Raw genomic sequence first — 19,288 nt, 5'->3', positions numbered from 1 at the left:
TGGGCAGCTCATCTCCTTCCAGCATCTTTCACCCTATTCCATCTACCCACCAAGGGTAATACCTTTTTCATAGGATCATACTTGCAGATTACCAAAGGAAAATGTAGCGCTGACTGGCATAAAAGAAGCGGTCATGAAGCCCTCCTGAACTTGTCCCTGGACCCAAATGATATTAGTCAACAATCTAATGCTTTTCAGACAGAAACTAGTCGTTTTAGGACAATTAATCCAGAGTCATTTCAATCCAGTTTCCAGTCGTATGTTGGAAACTGAAACTACCTTGATAGCCCTAATGAGTAAACTTTACTGGGAGAGAGTCAGAAGAAAGTGTTAATTAACTTGTTGGACCTCTCAGTGGGTTTTGATACCATTGACCACTGTATCATTCTGGGTAGAGATTACCTGAGCTGAGTATTGGGGTCTTGTCTGTCATACACCTAATCAGGGATTACAGAATCTGCCTATTCAAAATGGGTCTGTACTCCCACTAAAGGAGCCGGTTCAGAGTTTGGGGGAACTATTAGATCCATGCATAACTCTTCAGTCTAGTTCTTTACATCTTTAAATCAAAGCAAAACTAAAGCACTTTCCACACACACTGTTTGTAAGACCATGCACATTTTATTCTCTGTTGGAAAGCACCCATGTCTATTTACAAAATATGGGAAGTTACTTTGCTGAGAGTCAGATGAGTGGCTTGCCTAGATGTATCACAGGAAAGAAAGTCTGAATGTACCATTCCCATATTAGAAAGAATGATGCATCCAACTACATTTTCTCATAAAGTCCTCTAAAATATGAGTCAAACTACAACTTTAAAAGTTGAAAACTATGCATTGTATGCTAATAAAGGGATTAATAAAGTGTTTGAAGTTAAAAGCCTGTTTTAATAAAGCTATTTTTGTTTTTTGTCAAAGTTGTAAAGTTAGGTAGAAATACTGTCTTTTCATTGCATTATACACGTGATTGTTAGGAAGACATTTCTTGGTAACATCAATGGATGTTAATCTCAAAATCTGTATCGATGACAACATAAGTATGATGTTGAAGTCTTCAACATGAGGGAAAGGGCTTTGAACTGGAGATAACTCAAAATGCTGTCAAGTCCCCACCAAGCTCACTTTTGTGGCTAATGAGGCTACTGTGGTTCTACTCTTTCAGATTTATGTCTCAAAGCTTGGCTACAGAAAATTGCAAATGCACAACATAGCAATGCTTTTTCAACAGATGTCTAGCTATTTTCAGTATACTTCAAATATACTGAAACAATGAAATTCTTATATGCAAAATTTTACCCAAGGATCTTAAACACTGAGGGAGGGGGGAAAATTGGGACTCCCCAGGCCGAGAATTTCATGAATAAGGCACCATGAGAAAAATCAGTCATATCCAATACATTTTTAATTTAAATCAAGCAGGTAAACAAGAAGTATGTTTGAGTGCATGAAAAAACTGAATGAACAAAACCAAAATATACTAAGGAAATCAAGGTTCTCATTGAGTGTGCACACACACACATGCACAAACACACAGAATAAAGTTTGCAATGATCAATGGCATTTCAGTGGTGCAAAGCACCTATGAAGTCCAAGCTGCTTTCAGGAGGTCATCTTGCAGTCTGTTGACGGACATGTGGGCATAAGAAACCATTTGGCATCCTCTAGGATATGGTCTTTTTTGCACCTTCTTTTTAAGTTTCAGAGTTTCCCATTGGCAAACGCTGCCTCCTGGAACTGAGGAACGAATGTTTTGAAATAAGTCCTAGTGGAGGAATAGAAGGGTTGATATTAGTAAAGAGCAAAACCAAACCATTCTGTACACAAGTTGACAAGATCTTCTGAAAGGAAACGTCAAACCAGATTTAAAATCCCTTAGTGTTTTGCCTATGATGGCCCTTATCAAACCTATCAGTGTGATAATATTCAATCCTCAAGGAATAGATAGAGTGAAGCAACAGTTTAGCTGCAAGGAAAACCTGTAGTTGTTTTCATATCTTAAATCTGCACGCTTCAATCTCTCTCAAACGTTTACAGTGCAATCCTAAGAAGAGTCACTCCAGTCTAAGGCCATTGAAGTCAATGGGCTTAGACTGGAGTAACTCTGCTTAGGATTGCACTGATAATCTTTTTTTGGTGACTGAATCTGTTGCTCTTCCATCTGAAATACATTTTGTAGGCAGCTCAGTGATTCATCTGCAACTTTCTTGTCCCTTAGGTTTAATAAACCTAATTCCTTTACTCTAAGTAGAACAGTATTTTGTAAAGATCAATTAGAAAATGCGTTATTTTTCAAAGAATTTTAAGGGAGACAACAGAAAGCACATAACCTGTATCATTTGCTTTCATGTTTGGTAGTGGGAGTCTCTGACATCCCAGATCCTCACCATGCTTCCAGAATAATTGGATTTATCCATGTATCATCGGACAGGGAAACTTAACGGTCATGAATAACTGAGAGAATAAAAGTGCAGCTGACTATGAACTATAATCTGTCTCCATATATATCTTTTTATGAAGTATTAAATCAGAGCAGCTGACAGAATTACTCTTAAAAGTATTAGTTAAATCAGTCCAGGAAGGAAATATTAACACTCTGAATCAACTACAGTCCCTTTCTGAGAAAAGTCTTGAAAAGTTAAAAACAATTGCATGAGGCAACATGGTGGATGTTCTGGAACTGAACACAAAAGTAGATGAACAATTTGAGGCTCAAGATCATTCTATAATGGACATAGTGTGTCATATTTATCCATAAATTTGAATGTTCAAGATTACGTGCACTGTACTTCAGCTTTAAATGTGTCATTCTATAACTCCATATAGACAGAAAAAGTAATTCTTAGGTGAAACTATGGGATCCCTAATTTGCAGATATATGAATTGTTCACTATCCCCATCTCCATTCTGGGTAAACTTCTGAATTAAGATGTTCGTTCTTCTTACTTATGATGACTAGTATGATCAAATATGACAAAAATTCCAGGCACTTCTTTAATGAAAAATTCTATCCCAAAGCACCCCCCAGATGCATGAAAAAAAATTGACTGCCAAAGTGTGAACAGAGGTTTTAGCAGCTTTTGATATACCCAAGCAACCACCGAATCATAGAATTGAAGAACCTTAAAAGTGATGTAGTCAAATTCAAGTTGATCTTAAGCAGCCATACATTATTGTACTAAACAAACAGGACTTTTTTCTACACAAAAATATAACTGATATCATTAACCCCAGTAACTCTTATTGGCCCTCCTCCCTGGTTGTGTTGTGTTTGTATGTCTATATGTTTTTATTGAATAGTTTAAATAGCCAGTGTAGTGTAGTGGCTAGAATGATGAATTAGGATCTGGGTTACCCAGGTTTGATTTCCTGCTCTGCCATGGAAGCTCATGGAATGATCTTAAGCCAGTCATAACCTCTCGGCCTAACCTACATCACAGGGTCTGTTGTGAGGAAAAAATGGAGGAGATGAGAATGATGTAAGCCACTTTGGGTCCCCACTGAGGAGAAAGGGGGTGGGTGGGGTGGAATAAATGAAGTAAAATAAAAAATAAAAATAAATTTCATATATACCTTATTTTAAATGTTGTTTATTGTCTTTAATGTTTTGTTATTTGCTACTTGGGGACCTATTTGGGTGGAGAGGTGTCATAGAAATATTTTTTAAAAACAAAGGGTTATTGTTAATTATGCTAGTCCAGGTGTTTCTTTATTTCAGTGTATCTTCATGTTGTGCTTATATCTGTGATGCTGGCATATTTGATCATCCACATCCCATTTCAGAAACTCATCGACTGAATTCTGTAATAATTTAACATACTGAATTTACCTCATGGTGTTTGGACTATCTGCATTGTGTTTGTGTGTACAGAACACTGAATTATATTAGTATCTGATGTAAATACTAAAACATCTGAGTGACTGTAGACTGACTGTAGATTACCTAGCGCACAGTTTTATATAGTTGTACTTGTACAGTTCTACTAACATATATTGTTGTCAAGACCAATATGCTCTCATATAGTTTGCATTATTGCCTACCATTTTGGCAAGCACTTGGTCAGACTAACTTTTCCAAATCTGGAATAGTCCGTCAGATTTTAAAGAAACTCTTAAGCAAAAATGGAAGTGGGCTGGTGAAAGACTCCGAGACTGGCATTAGCCACTTGGCATGATCCAACCTGAGTCCCCAACAATGGCTAGTGGGAGCTAAGGAATACAGTCATTTAGAAAAGTCCAGTAAAACAAACCTATTCCAATATGACAGACACACCATGGCTATTGCATTCCGTATTTTGATATAATCTGCTTCCGATTACTTGTCTGGCCCCCTTACCAAATGCCTTTCCTTTGACTTTTCTTCAAGCCCTATCTGGTATGCCTAGTATGAAAACGAATTAGACTAAGCCATCCTGATAACTCCTGAACCCAGAAAAGGATAGGTTATCCCCTACTCTTCCTCCTATTCCCTACTCCCCCTATTCTTCCTCCTTGCCTCCTCCACTCCCATTTTCTGATTATGCATGGCTCAGTGGGGGTAGCTACTATGTACTGGGTTTCTTATCAATAAGCATTCACTATTATTCCAATTTATTAATTTTTGTTTTTCCTTCTAAGGCTACTTTGGAACTCCATCACTTTTTATGTTGATCCCAATCCTCTGATTTATCTATTTATCCCCCTATTTATTGAGACTTGAGCCTGTACCTGAGCCCTATTTACACAAACATGAAAGTTTACATCTCACCTTCAGCACATCTGGTAACAGAAGAAACTTTTCATGCCGAGGGTGAATTTGTATTTTATAGAAGCTGGTAAAGTCAGGCAAATCATGTACTATTTCTTATATTTCTTTGTGGTTATTCTTTTCCCTCCTCTCTTAAGTTGTATCTATCCAAGAAATACACTTAGAACTATTACAGCCATCTATATCTTCATCCATGTGTAGTCCCTGCTATGAGAACTATATCTGACTAGTTGTACCAGAATGTGTAGGGGAATGTACACTTGTCCATTGAAAGCAAAACCATGCAGGTGGGCAATCTTCACATTCAGAGGCACTGTAATGTTTTGCATTTGAATAGTTTAAATTTTATTTTTGCTTCCTAATATGCAGTTTTTAAAGTTTTTGCTGTTAGTTTAAAAATAGGTCTCTGAGGAAAGAAGGAGGGGGCTGGATGGGTGCGTGGAGTGAAATCTGATTGGACATTAGCTGCATCCTAGGGGTGAACGGCAGCTTTAGTCAGAAAGCTAAAAGAAAATACTCATTCTGCTTCAAACAGGCAAGCTGTCTGTGGCATGAGAATGTCTGCATGGTTGAGAAAAAAATTCATTCTGGTCAAAGCAGGCAAACTGTGCGGAAACCTGAAAGGGATTTTGTTTTAGAATAGTCAGGCAATCTGTGTGAAGCCTGAACTGTGTGTGATTCCGGTAAAAACAGGCAAGCTGTGTACAGCCTGAGAGTATCTGTGTGGTTCTGAGAGAAATCTATTCTGTCAAATTAAACAAAACTATGTGTTTCTGAGAAAGTCTGTATCTGTGTGGTGTTCTGAGAAATTATTCTGTCTAAAGACATGCAAATTCGGTGTGTGCCTGGGACAGTCTGGATATATCTGAAGGAGACATAAATCTCTAAATCAGGCAAGCTGTGTGGAAAAGCCTGAGTGAATCTATGTCTGTGTGGAGTTTATTTTGTTGGTGAAGAAGACCTGTGTGGAAAAGTACTTTGTGTGACTGAGTCTGTGTAAATACCTTGAAAAGAAATAATTCTGCTTAAACCACCAAGTTTAATAACTATTCTGAAAGCAATATATATATATATATATATATAATATATATATATAATCTCATCTCTTTAACTTCCCAGCTCCACATTCTAACATAACATAATAATTAATTTATTTTTCTTCTCCAGTCACAGAGAGGCATCAAGGGCTTCCAATTTTCTATGTATACAAAACATATTTTTATATCTCTTTATAACTATGTTTGGCAATATCAATTAGGGCCCACATCATTCTAATCCAATCCCTCCACTATCAGCAGACAAGCCACTTTAATATTTCCCCACATGTCATTAAAAAAAAAAAAGAACCCATATTTTCTTCCTCTTCCCCCATCATATTTTCCCATGCATAGAACTCCTGTCCAAACTAGAGATTTATCTTTCAAATACACATTAACCACCAAAAATAATAGAATAATACTTCTATTCCCCTTTCTAATCTTTAATTTGCAAACCTTTAATCCTTTTTAAAGCATGTATCCTCATGTTTTTATTGGAAATTATCTCTGAAGAATTTTACAAAATAAATTTGTAGCCCCTTTATTTACCCGTCATCCCTTACTTTATACCCAAAGTTCTTTATTCACGTCTTCATGACTGTTCTAATCTTGATCCTCTTCCCCTTCTGGTCCAGAACAGTTTTCTTTCCTCCCATTCTTTCAACTCTTCACAACCTAAACTGTGGTTTCTCTTATTAATTTTTTAATTATTGTGTATTTCATTACAACATTTAGGTTGCCAGTCTGGTATGAACTTTATATATTCCAACTTCACAATTGGGTAACTGTCTGATGTAAACTTTGAACAGTCCTCCAGTCCCTTTCTACTCTTTAGGTGGTGGTGGTGGTCTTCTTTTTCTTCCTCCTTAGTCCTATAAATCAAATTCCTTCTCTGTTCAGCTCTAATAAAATCCAATTATTTAGATATAATTAAAGTCCAATTTCATAATGTTTTCACAGAGTTATCTTTCATAGATCCAGAAATTAATATTATTAAGCCAGAATTCTATAGCCAAAAGCATAGAATAATTTCAGAAGCTAAAAACAAATGAAAAGAGACAGGGACTTCTCAGGAAGATGTTATTATTCTGTTGGCTTATTTTCCAAGGCTGTTTCTTCGCACTACATTCCAGCTTCACATGCCAGACTGTTTGTCTTACCAGGTCATAAAAAAGAAACATAGGCTTCCACCAACATAGCAAAAAGTCACTCTACATCCATTTGAAACTTTCTTTTTCCAATATAAATAAAGCAAGCTCCTGTGAGTATATTCATTCCTTTTAATTCTTATTTTTCAACATATAAGACACATCCAAGTTAGACAAGAGTTAAGCAAGAGAAATTTTCTCACCAAGCTGAACAAACCATTCTGTATCGCAGGTTCCAAATTGTAGTTAAAAGGTCAAAGAAAGCGATTAGTTGATAAAAATGGGAGGGGTCATCGTTCACTCCAGTGCAGCTTTCCATGATATTGTGTTCTTGGTCCTCAGCACGTCAACATTGGACACTGCCTCAACATGGTCCAGGCAGCAAATCTTCCATTGAACTCACCAAATGAGGCACAAATGGGTATCTTCGATCATTCTCTTATCAAGAATGATAAACTTTGTATAGGCCACTCTAGGCCTCTATTAGTTATATGTATCTTTATTTTCCTTTCTGTTTTCTCTTTTAATTTTTCCATAATAAAATAAATTTTTCCATAATAAAATAAAAAAATTAAGCATTAAAAAAAAGAAAAAAATCCTTTATTTTCCTCACAACCACCTTCACGTGCTGACCATTCTATCACACTATCAGCTATAATAAAACCTTTCCATATTACATGTTACAACAAAAAAGTCTAAGGTAAAAAGCCTTTGGTGGCAGCAAAAACCTTTTCTGGGAGTCAGGAAGACAGCAATATACAGTTCACACAAACAGAAAGGGAAGGTGTTCTTGAGGTAACTGCTTAGGATAAAGTAGAGAACACCAAAGCTCTTTGTGAGTAGAAACAGAAGTGTGTATTAGGAGCTGAGATATAAGTTTAAGGGAAAGGAAAGAGGAGCTGAATTTGTCCAAAACTGAAGGTACACGGTTTAAAAGGTTTAAAAACAAGCAAACCATTACAGGACAAACCAATAAAATTGGTTAGTCTTAAAGGTGCTACTAGACTCTTTTTGATTTTGCTACTACAGACTAACACGGCTAACGCCTCTGGATCCATTACAGGGTAGATATAAGATAAGCAAAAATATTACAAGGGGCTATCTAAAGATAAAGTGATCCAATTTACATTAGTTGTTCTGATGCAGCAAACAATATGTGATCAGAAGCTTGCCTCTATCTACAGATATTCTTGGAATCCAGCATTTGAGCTGCCAGTCTGTGTCAGATTGTATCTTTTTTTTTTAAAGACAAAAAGAAAGAAACCTTTGGCACATTGTCTGAAATTCACAGAATAATGACCTTACCTTAATTTACCCTATAGTGCAATCCTACAGAGAATCACATCCTTCTAAAGATACTGATTTCAATGGACTTAGAAGAGTTTAATTCTGCTTAGGATGGTTAATGCGCAACTGAACGTTAAAAAAGGCTAAACACAACCAATATGCCCCATTAACAAGTTGTGTGCCAAATAGTATTTGTGAATACTTACGAAGCATTCACAAATATTGTACTTTGGGGTGGGGAGACAGTAGAAATTGTAAGAGGAAAATGGTCTGTCTGTTGGTAAAAAAGCCCACACAGAGACTAGCAACAGCAAAATTGCACGTTCTTGCTAGCAAGAAAAAAAAGAGTCAGAGATTTAGTGAATGGAAAGCCAAGTGGAAGACACCCCAGGAGGCAAGGAAGGTAGGCTAAGGAAAAGTAAGTCTATAGGCAAATCATACTGGGCTAAAGGCTGCAAATGTGAGGGAAGAAAAGGAGATAGCATCAAGGGCCTAGCTAACGCAAAAATAGGCAGATGAGGCTGGAAAGGAGAGGTTAAGTAGTATGGTAGGGTTGTGGAAACATCCTTACCTAGGGACTAGGAACAGGAGAAATTTGCTGTCAGTGGGAAGAGAAATGGTGAGGCAAAGGTAGTGGGGGGGGCACAACCCCCCCATAAACTAGGAAACAAAGAGAGACAACTGGGGAACCTTTCTGACAAACATAACATTTTGCAAGGTAATAGCTTTGAGTGGGTTATTCTCTCAACTTTACAACAGAAGTTAGCTTTAAAAGGGTTAGCTACACCTGCAAATAACATTTTGTTTACAGAAAACACAACTCATCTGACCTTTCTTATACTGAAAAGATAGTAAATGCTTTCTTGCTCCATCCCAAATGACACAGAAAAGTCACAGCTCTACAGTTCTTTAAAAGCATTAGGGACAAGAGCTTGGCTGCCAAAGGATATCCTGCTTTTGTTGACCTATCTCTTCTTCATGAGTAGAGTACTCTGCTCAGAACAGCATACAGACCTAATCAAATTAACACAGGTCTGAGCATACTAAGCATACTACGTTAAGCAACAACTTTTGTTCCTACATTCATTACAGAACTATAGTTAGATGCTGACTGACAACAGTAGATAAGGTGTTAGAAGATCCTTTCAAAATACCTAGTTCCTCATGTTAGCAGAGAGGCCCCTACTGTGTGCCCCACCAGCTGAGGTTTAGTGAGTAGTCACATAACAAGATTTTTTGGGGGGGGGGGGGTAGTACTTAGACTTTGAAATGCCCTGCAGAGGGAAGTGTGCTTTGCTTCTTCATTATTAGTGTTTTGCCACTTGGTGAAAACTTGGCTTCTGGAGTAAGTGGAACTTGAATAATGACTAGAGATACTGCTGATTAGTGGTTATTGACTGCACCACTGTTCTTTTTTCTGCATTATTTTATGTTTTTTTTAAAAAAAACTACTGTTGGCTGAAGTGATGGTCTCTTAGACAGAAAGATGAGATACAGATATATTTTAATTAACTAAATGGAAAATACAGTAATATGAGCACATCACAACCGTGTGATATTACCAAGTACTGAAATCTTATTACCTTGTGTTTCTTGCTCAAAGCCACTCATGCCTGTGAAACTTTCACAGCCCTCCCTGTGAAAGTTGCCCGCCACTGTTTTTTAAGCTGCTGCTATATTCAGTTGTACTGTTGTATTATTTGTTATTAATTGTATTGCTGCCATCAGGAAAAAGAGTGCTGCTATTTTTGTATGATATATTTGTATGATGTTTTTAATGTTTTAATATGGAATGTTTTAAATGTTTTAAATGTTGTTATCCACCCTGAGCCTGCTCGCGGGGAGGGCGGAATACAAATATGATAAACGAACAAACAAATAAATGCACACAGCACCTGACAATCCTAATGCACCTAACCATCCCAGTTAAGAGGCTTTCAGTATCAAATCTTCTTCTGTCTCTTTCTTCTGACCAAGAAAACCATACAGGCCAAGGAAATGAGGAGAGTTGTTCCTCTGTATATCAGGTGAAAGGAAAAATTAAACACGAGGCATATCTGGCCAGAGATCGTAAGGCTTGGTGCCTTTGACCTATTCATCTCAAGCTATAATTACACTGTTGGCAATTCATAATAATGTCATGTTACATAAAGGATGTCAACACTGTGGCCACAAAATGCATCCAGAATCTTGTAAATCCCTCTGACTATACACTTTTTGAAGCTCAGACTGGTAATTCTCAAAGCTTTATAGTTCCCTGTTCTTGCTGAAACTTGTCCTGAAACAAAGAAAACTTGTTTTGAAAATGCTTGCCACCCACAGCAGTCTGTTCTGGGGCACTTGATGAGGAGAAGGCCAGCCCTTCCCTGACCACACGTAGTCTGGCTGGCTGTTTTTGTGCAACTCCCAGTAATTAACCTTTAAAAGTACAAAAGATGGATAATACGATGCTCTGAAAGACAAAGTCGCCACCTTCCCAGAAGCAGCAACCCAGACACACCAGGGGTGGGGATTGTTCTAAAAGACAGACAAAATCAGAATACTCATTTATAAATCAGAATACTGATTTATAAAATGTAGTCAAGTGATGAAGGTAAAATATAACATGTAGAAACTGATCCTAAGTCACTGTTTTAGTTACAGCGGCAGACGGGTGTACATGGCTGTGACAAAAGCAACATCCTATATATGGAAAATGGGGCAGAAGTACTGCAGTTCTTGCCATGCACCTTGGTATTCTGGCATAGTACTACACTGATGACTTCCTGGGAACAATCTGTAAGCTGTCCTGGGTTCTTTGGAAAAAGAGTAGAGGGAAAGAGTAATAAATAAAATCAAATAAAAACTGCATCCCATCTTGTTTGATGTACAAGACAAATGTATATTTTTTCCAAAGGAGACAGACTTTAGGCAGTGTGCATATAATTCCTTTCATGGTAATTGTCACCACATGGGAAGAAAAGGAATCAAGAACAAAGTGGGCCCTGGAAGATATGTTTCTAGGTCTTTCATGGCTATTAACGTTACATATATGGCCTCAACACTGCCACCACCAGTATGAGTCACAAGAAAGAAAGAAAGAAAGAAAGAAAGAAAGAAAGAAAGAAAGAAAGAAAGAAAGAAAGAAAGAAAGAAAGAAGCTTATATAATTCCTTTAAAAGGCCAGCTTTCTTACTATTTCTAATAAACAGTCAAAATAAAAACACAGGATGACTAAGTCAGAGAACGATTGGCTTATGCTGCAGCTCAGGAAAAAAAGATCTTGAAACTCATGTGCAAAGTCAACTCCAGGCTTGTGAAAGCCCCAGTCAAGAGATCTGTACTGCCTCCAAGATATATGCAGACACATCTACTTTCATACATACTCACAACAGGAAAGAATCATACAGAAGTCCAGTGACACCTGAAAGACTAACACCATTTTTTCCAGTATGAGCTTTTGTGAGTCACAGCTCATTTTAAATGTATCCGAAGAAGTGAAATCTAATTCACAAAACTGATGCTGGAATAAATGCTCACCACAATCTCCATTACTAGAAACACAGACATCGTAGTGGAAGGTAGACTTGGGTCTAAGCTACCTTAACCACCATTGTGGAATCAAGCCTGAATGCTAGGGCTGGTTGGGATTCTGTAAGTGCTGCAGCAAGAGCATTCATGTCCCATGAAAATGTTTCATATTATTTAAACAGGCACAGGATAGAAAACAGCAAGGCTCATTTGGAGGCGGAACGTGCCGGAACAGCGTTCCGGTAGCTCTGAAAAGAGGTCACGTGGGTTTTGGCCCCGCCCACGTGATTCCTTTTCCTCCTGGCTGTCCTCGTCTTTAGCAGCAGGCTCTGCTGCTTTATTTTCGTTTGTGACTCGTGGGAGAGAGAGAGAGAGAGAGAAAGAAAGAAAATGAGTGAATGAGTGTAAGCTAAGTGGGACTGGGCTTCAAAGGAACGTAAGCTGCTTAGAATTCATTCTGCTCTGCTGCTTGCTTTATTTTCATTTGTGACTTGTGGGGGGGGGGGGAGAGAGAAAATGAGTGAATGAGTGCAAGCCGAGTGGGGCTGGGCTTCAAAGGAATGTAAGCTGCTTAGAATTCATTCTGCTCTGCTGCTTGCTTTATTTTCATTTGCGACTCGTGGAGGGGGGGAGAGAGAGAAAATGAGAGAGAAAGTGAGTGAGTGCAAGCTGAGTGGGGCTGGGCTCCAAAGGAACGCAAGCTGCTTAGAATTCATTCTGCTCTGCTGCTTGCTTTATTTTCATTTGTGACTCATGAGAGGGGTGGGGGGGAGAGAGAGAAAATGAGTGAGTGAGTGAGTGCAAGCCAAGTGGGGCTGGGCTCCAAAGGAACGTAAGCTGCTTAGAATTCATTCTGCTCTGCTGCTTGCTTTTTTTTCATTTGTGACTCGTGAGGGGGGGGGGGAGAAAATGAGTGAATGAGTGCAAGCCGAGTGGGGCTGGGCTTCAAAGGAACAATGAGTGAGTGAGTGCAAGCCAAGTGGGGCTGGGCTCCAAAGGAACGTGAGCTGCTTTGAATTCATTCTGCTCTGCTGTTTGCATTATTTTCATTTGTGACTCGTGAGAGGGGGAGAGAGAGAGAAAATGAGTGAATGAGTGCAAGCCGAGTGGGGCTTGCTGCTTTATTTTCATTTGTGACTTGCAAGAGAGAGTGCATGCGTGCATGCAAGCAAGCAGAGCTGGCTCTCCAGAGGGTAAGCTGCTTTGAGGTCATTCTGCTTTAAGGAAATACCTGGAGATTTTGGGGGAACGGGGCCTGAGAGGTGGATGGTGCCTTCTGACACACTTCCGGCGATGTCAGGGTGTGTGGCATATGCTAATGAGATATGCTAATGAGTTCCTGCAGTTCTTTTTCTAGGAAATGACCCCTGGAAAACAGGCTATCACATACAAAGCTCTTTATGGCCTTGGTGCCTCATATCTGCAGGACAGCCTCTCTCCCTATGCTCTGCCACAGCAGCAAGTCATCTGAACAAGGCCTTCTGCAGGTGCCACCCTGCAAACAGGCTAAATTAATAACTGCTAGTACATGTGCATTCTCCAATGTGACTCCCACCTTTTGGAATTCCCTGATTAGGAAGGCTCCTACTCTCCAGGCTTTCTGCAAACTATGCAAAACTGAATTATTCAGGAAGGCTTTTTTTACATAGGGAGGAGGATTGCACTGTAAGGAAATGGTTCAAAGATAAAGGGATAAGGACTGTAGACTATACTACTGAATCCTGTCTGTTGCTGTAAGTATATTCCTACTGGGTGATTTCTATGTTAATATATCAGGTTTGATTGCTTATGCTTTTTTTCAGCATTGTCTCAACTCTGTACTGGTTTGCTGCTTGTTTTATTCTGCCAGTTTGCATTTGCATACCCTACTGCATTGTTTATTGAATGTACCAGCTGTTGATCGTATTGACTTATACTACATAATCTACCTAGAGTCTCAGTGAGAAAGCTGGTTAATATTTGGATGGGAGACCACCAAGGAAGTCCAGGGCTGCTATGAAGAGGCTAGCAATACCGAACCACCTTTGAAAGTCTCTTGCCTTGAAACCCCAGAAGGGGGTGCTATAAGTTGGCTGCAACTTGATGGCACTTTCCATCACCAAGCACTCAGTCCTCAATGGTGCTCAAGAGTAGATGTAAAGTTTTGGTGTTATTAAGACAAGTTGGGAATAGTGATCACAGTGCTATTGTTCAGCATTTATATATAAAAAAATGTCTCAAAAGTTCAGCATGGCTACATTTTATTTCAGAAAAGGAAACCTCATAAATGGGGGATTATCAATAGGAAGTTTAAAAATACTCTCTTTGTTTTGGTGACCCTTACTCAAAGTTGTTCCTTTCACAAATGGATAAAACGTTTTTGTTTCTAAATTAATATATGGAGAGGTTTAAAATGCTGTCTAATTTTATAGTACTTATTTAGATAAATTCTTCTTTCAGTTGTGGCTTTGGTATATAGGTTACATTTCATAATACTCTTAAATGGAACATTAACATATTATTATACCTCATCTTTTTGTTCCTGTGATCCAAAAAAGAGTCTTATATTTTTTACAGTGACCTCATAAACTAAGTTCATGAGCAACCCAAGGTCACATCAAAATTTAAAATACATTTAACACTGCCTGCAAGTATTTAATATTAACTTCCATTCAAGTTAGCATCTGCATTAATTCAGATTAACATTTGTGCTATTTTTAATCTAGTTTAATTTGCTCCTTTTATGCTCAACAAAGGAGACAAGGCCATAAATGACATTTCTTTAGTGGTTATTGTCTTTGCCTATGCATATGAGCCATAAAATGCAAATTAAGCTGTTCTCTATGCTTTAGAAAGAAGTGTGTGGATTGTTTTGAGGTATAGCATCCTGTTGGGTTTGTTCATCAAAATTATTCTTTAAAAATGTCCTTCTTTTATTATACATGTATCTTCTAGAAAATGCAAGCAATTGTCATGAATCTAGATAAAGGGTCCTTTTTGAGACTGCTGGCACCTTTGGATTCTGACACAGGGTGGTGGGCACAAATACAAAATGGTTGCTGTGGGAGGTGGAAACAACTACAAACTGGCTGTCACAGGAGGCAAAGCCAACCAGAAAATGGCAGGGAGTGAGGTCATACAAAGTTTTCCAGAGCATTCTAGAACATTTGGTGCTTTCCTGCCAAAAAAATCACACGACCAGGAGGAGGGGAGCTATTCCCTCAGTTCTCTCCATGCCGCCACTGGAGACCTCTCAGAAACTAAGAGCAAAGCTACAAGTGACTTTCTTCATGTGGAGAACACTAGATTTTTCTTGCAAGGTTAGCTGGGAAGTGCAGTCCGAGTGGTCCTTCCCCTCTCTGTTAGAATCGCTGCCTGAAGAGCCACAAGAGGGCTTCGTTTGGGGGCGGGCAGCAGATCCTTCCACTGTCGCTGTGGCTGAAGCTTCACCCATGCGGTCGCTTTCTCCAGAGCAGCTCCCCAGGAGCAGGCAGCCTGCAGGATGCCCTGGGAGAAACTAGCAGTTGCCCGCCCCCAAATGAAGCCCTCTTGTGGCTCTTCAGGCAGTGATTCTAACAGAGAGGGGAAGGACTACCTGGACTTCACTTCCCAGCTAACCTTGCAAGAAAAAACTAGTGTTCTCCATGTGAAGAAAGTCACTTGTAGCCACCCTCTAAGGTTCCAGGGAGTTCACAGTGGGGCAGGAAGGAGGGATGTGTGCCTGCACAGAAGACCACTCGATGAACAACAGTTACAGGTAAGTACAACCCTGTGTTTATTTTCATGGCTTCTGTGCAGTCCCACTCTGGGAGAGTAACAAACACACTTACTGAAGGAGGTGTGTGTGAAGCTCTCACAGTAAGAGACTATGGAGGACCACCTTCCCAACAGATGCTTAGCATCTCATTAACATTCATGCAGAGGTGCTTCTAAAGAAACAGGGAGCTCTCTAAAAGTGTCCCTGACAAAGTACAAGCAGGAATGCAGCAAGGGAAAAACAACACTTTGTGGAGAGGTAAAGGGCATTGAATAGTTATGCACTCAAGAGAGAATGTGATAGCCTCTACCAACCCACAATGGAAGGACTGTGTGAGGATACTACGAAGTCTCTCTTAAAGCCTACCAGGTCTCTCTTGAAACCTGAATGACTAGTATAACTGATAGAATTTCGAGACACAAGGGTTGAAAGCCAACCCCTGGTAGGGAATCCTGGCCAGGGCATTGGACACATTAACATTGTGGAATTCTATGAATGGAGGAACATAAAATGTCTGCATTCCACAGGCAGAAGTGCTGTGCACTAAAACTGAAGCACCAGGGGTTGCAAAAAGTTAACAAGGGGTTACACCCCTACTTGGAAGATTCAATTGGAGATCCAATAAGAAAGAGGAAAGTTTAGAGCATTTGAGTCCCAAACATAATCAATAGCACAAGAAGCAGAATCCAAGTCCTGCTATAGCCTCAGTAGAGACTCTTACCCACTTAGAGGTGCAAGATATGGTAGACAAGAAGCAGCAGTTGACAGAAAAAACAGACTACTGCTATAGTGCAAGAAAAAAGAGCTGGCCCAAACTGCTGAATTCATTAGTGGGAGTGAAAACATGGTAGATCCACACCAGAATAATGAAAAAAAATGAAACAGGCATGACAGGGCCAAAGGAAGGACAGACAGTATGCGAAATAAACCCTTGTACTGCTAGAAGAGAAATCTGTGCAGCAAAAACAACCTTGGATAAAAGAGCCTTTGAACCAAGGGCTCTGTCAGACCACATCTCCAGGTTTCTTCCCTTGGAACAAATGGGGCAAGCGCCTTTAATCAGGCTGGTGCACAGCTGCAGCCTTGAAGAAAGAGCTGTTGTGAGGAGGCTACACCTCTGGACAGCCCTTAGTATTCAAGGGTGCCAGGGAAGCAATAAGGATGGCACAAAGACACAGCCTTGGAGACAGCCATTGTGGGGTGCTCTGATTGATCACACCTCTGGATTTAGCCCTTGGTAATCAAGGGTGCCATGGAGGGAGCAGCTGCCTTTAATCAGGATGGCATTTTCCAGCATTTTGAAGAGGACTCTCTTGAGCCATAACGATGAAGGGAAAGACAGAAACTTTTCTTCTTTAAATGTAGTATCATTCTTCATTAGAATAACTATTGATAGTTAAAAACTTTTAAGAGAAATAATTTTCCTCATTCTCACGGATAAAGTGAGGGGAAAGAGGAGAACAGCAATAGAGACCTTCTGTCTATGGTAGCAAAAAGAGAACTGAGGGAATAGCGCCCCTCCTTCTGGTCATATGATGTTATGCATGGTTACTATTTGCAGAAATTTATAAAATAAAACAATAAAATAAAATATGCCAGAGTTTGAGCTAGAAGTACTTACATGCTCGAATTCCTAGTATTTGTTTTGTATGCTTTTTCCTTTCCAGGCCTTGAATTCATGTGAATACAAATACCTCGTAATCCATACTCCACTAAAGTCTGAAGTAAACTGCACTTTAGGAAAGGCAGCATCATATCTAAGAGCATATCAGCATGGCTGACAAGCAAAGCCAAGGAAGCAGTAAGAGGCAAGAAAGCTGCCTTTAAAAAGTGGAAGTATTGCTCAAGCAAGGTAAATAAGAAAGATTGCAGGATGTAGCAAAACAAATGAACATCGCAAATAGAAAACTAGTCCAGGAGGCAGAGGTTCTCATGGACAACAAAGGGATGAAATTAAGGATTGCTAAAAAATGACAGGAAGACTGCAGAGAAACTGAATGCAATCTTTGTGTCAGCTTTGAAAAGTGTTTGGAAGTTACTCATGCTGAGCTGCTGTTTTTTAGAGGGGTGTTGCAAGAAATGAATCAAACAGAGGTGGTGAGAGATAAACAATGCAACCCTAAACAGTGTTATTTCAGTCTAAGCCTATTGAAATCAACTGGAGTAACAGTGTTTAGGATTATGATTCTTATGATTAGACATGGGCACGAACCAAAAAAATTTAATGAACCAGTGGTTCGCGGTTCAGTACCAACGACGATCCCGAGATCGTGAACCGCAACGAACATTTTCCGTTGCCGAACTGGTTCACAGTTCGCGGTTCACTGGGCGTGGAATGGCCCCCGTGGCACTTAGAGAGCCCATGTTCCCGGGGAGTGTTTTGCAAGCTCTCCTACAGCCATTACCCAAGTTGTTGAATGCTTGCATTCTAGAGACTGTAGGATATTGAGATTACACCGTGGCATGTTTATTTAAATGTGAACTTAAACGTGGATTTTTGCAAGCGTATGCTCCGGAGACTGATACCTACAATTCTCTCGATATATCACTGAATGCCTGCGTGCATTCTGGAGAGTATATTAAACTGTCTTTGTACTTTTCCACCAGTTGGATATGTTAACAATTGGACTGATTGATGTTATTGACTGTTAGCACTGAAGCACTTTTGCACTTTATATGAATTATTAAAAGCTTGATATTTTGTATATATTGTTTACTCCAGACAGCTGGTTTGTATGTGAGCAATTGTATCTCCGGAGTAGCTTCTGTTGTTTGTAAATCACCCAAGTTTGGACAAGATTGCAAAAGGGATCTTGGAGTTATGCCCTCTCCAATCCAAGGCTCCCAGGAAACTCCCACAAAAATCCAAGCTCAATTATACTCTGTCTCTCTCCCCAAAGGCTAGCAAGTGGCAAGCAAGAGCTCTGTCCCACTCCACTACTCGCTGAAAGTGAAATCCAGCCTGGGAGCCCACGGCTATTTATAAGCACAGGTTCCATTGAGCAATGCAGGAGGTCTGTGTTTGGCCATCAGAGCTGCCTATCAGGGTTTGCAGGGATGAGACTGGAGTGTCCATGGCTACAGAACACCCCCTCCCCCCCCCCGGGTGTCTTCTCCCAACTTGTAACCGCTTTGCAGCTCCATGGTTGGAAGGAAGACCTGCCGATCAAGGTAAGCTGGGCTTCCATTCGGGTTTCCAGGGTGACAGAAGGAGCGCAGACAGAGTTCAGGCATTCCCCCGGCTCCATTACCAGGAGAATTGATTGCTGGCGCCTGACTGTCTGGCTTCCTGAACCGTGGCTGAACACACCGAACCAGGCATCTCCCGAACTCTGGTTCATTTGCCGTGAACAATCACGAACCGCCGGATCGCGATCGTGCGATCACCAATTTCGTGGGTTTTTGAAGTTCGTAATGCGGTTCGTGCCCATCTCTACTTATGATTAATACCATTATGGAACATTAATGTATATATTTTGGTTATAGCAAAAATTGCATTAAAATTATTCAACTGTTATTCAAATGTTCCATATTAGGAGTAAAATATTTAGAGGTTACTTCTGTCTTTTGAAAATTTTAGCAGCAAAATGTGCTTTACTTCCATTTTTAAGGCTCAAATACATATTTCCAGCACCCTTATCAAGGATTAGCCTTTCTATACTTTCTTCACATTTGCCTCATTGCATATACATAACTTTGGTTCTATCAACCAGCTGCTTACTGCCCTGTAGAATATAAACTATTTCTGTTTCACTTTTTCGGAGTTGCAAGTTTATTTCTGCTTTCTTAACTTCCTTATATTTTTGGAGACTAGTCAGAACACAGTC

The 19,288-nt window shown here is 39.6% G+C and overlaps 1 protein-coding gene across 4 annotated transcripts in view; it reads right to left on the bottom strand.

The window, feature by feature from the left end:
- Positions 1–1,383: 1,383 nt before the first annotated feature.
- The window catches only part of BABAM2 (BRISC and BRCA1 A complex member 2), a 232,233-nt gene continuing 214,328 nt past the window's right edge, over positions 1,384–19,288 (bottom strand). For all 4 annotated transcript variants that reach the window (XM_054992039.1, XM_054992068.1, XM_054992059.1 and 1 more), the window contains one exon: positions 1,384–1,761. In XM_054992039.1, the coding sequence (XP_054848014.1) occupies positions 1,698–1,761 (64 nt within the window). In that variant the 3' untranslated portion in view covers positions 1,384–1,697. The remainder of the gene's footprint in view (positions 1,762–19,288) is intronic.

Source organism: Eublepharis macularius, chromosome 1, assembly GCF_028583425.1.
Source record: "Eublepharis macularius isolate TG4126 chromosome 1, MPM_Emac_v1.0, whole genome shotgun sequence".
In the NCBI taxonomy this organism is placed as follows: Eukaryota; Metazoa; Chordata; class Lepidosauria; order Squamata; family Eublepharidae; genus Eublepharis; species Eublepharis macularius.
This window is presented reverse-complemented; position numbering and strand designations above follow the sequence as displayed.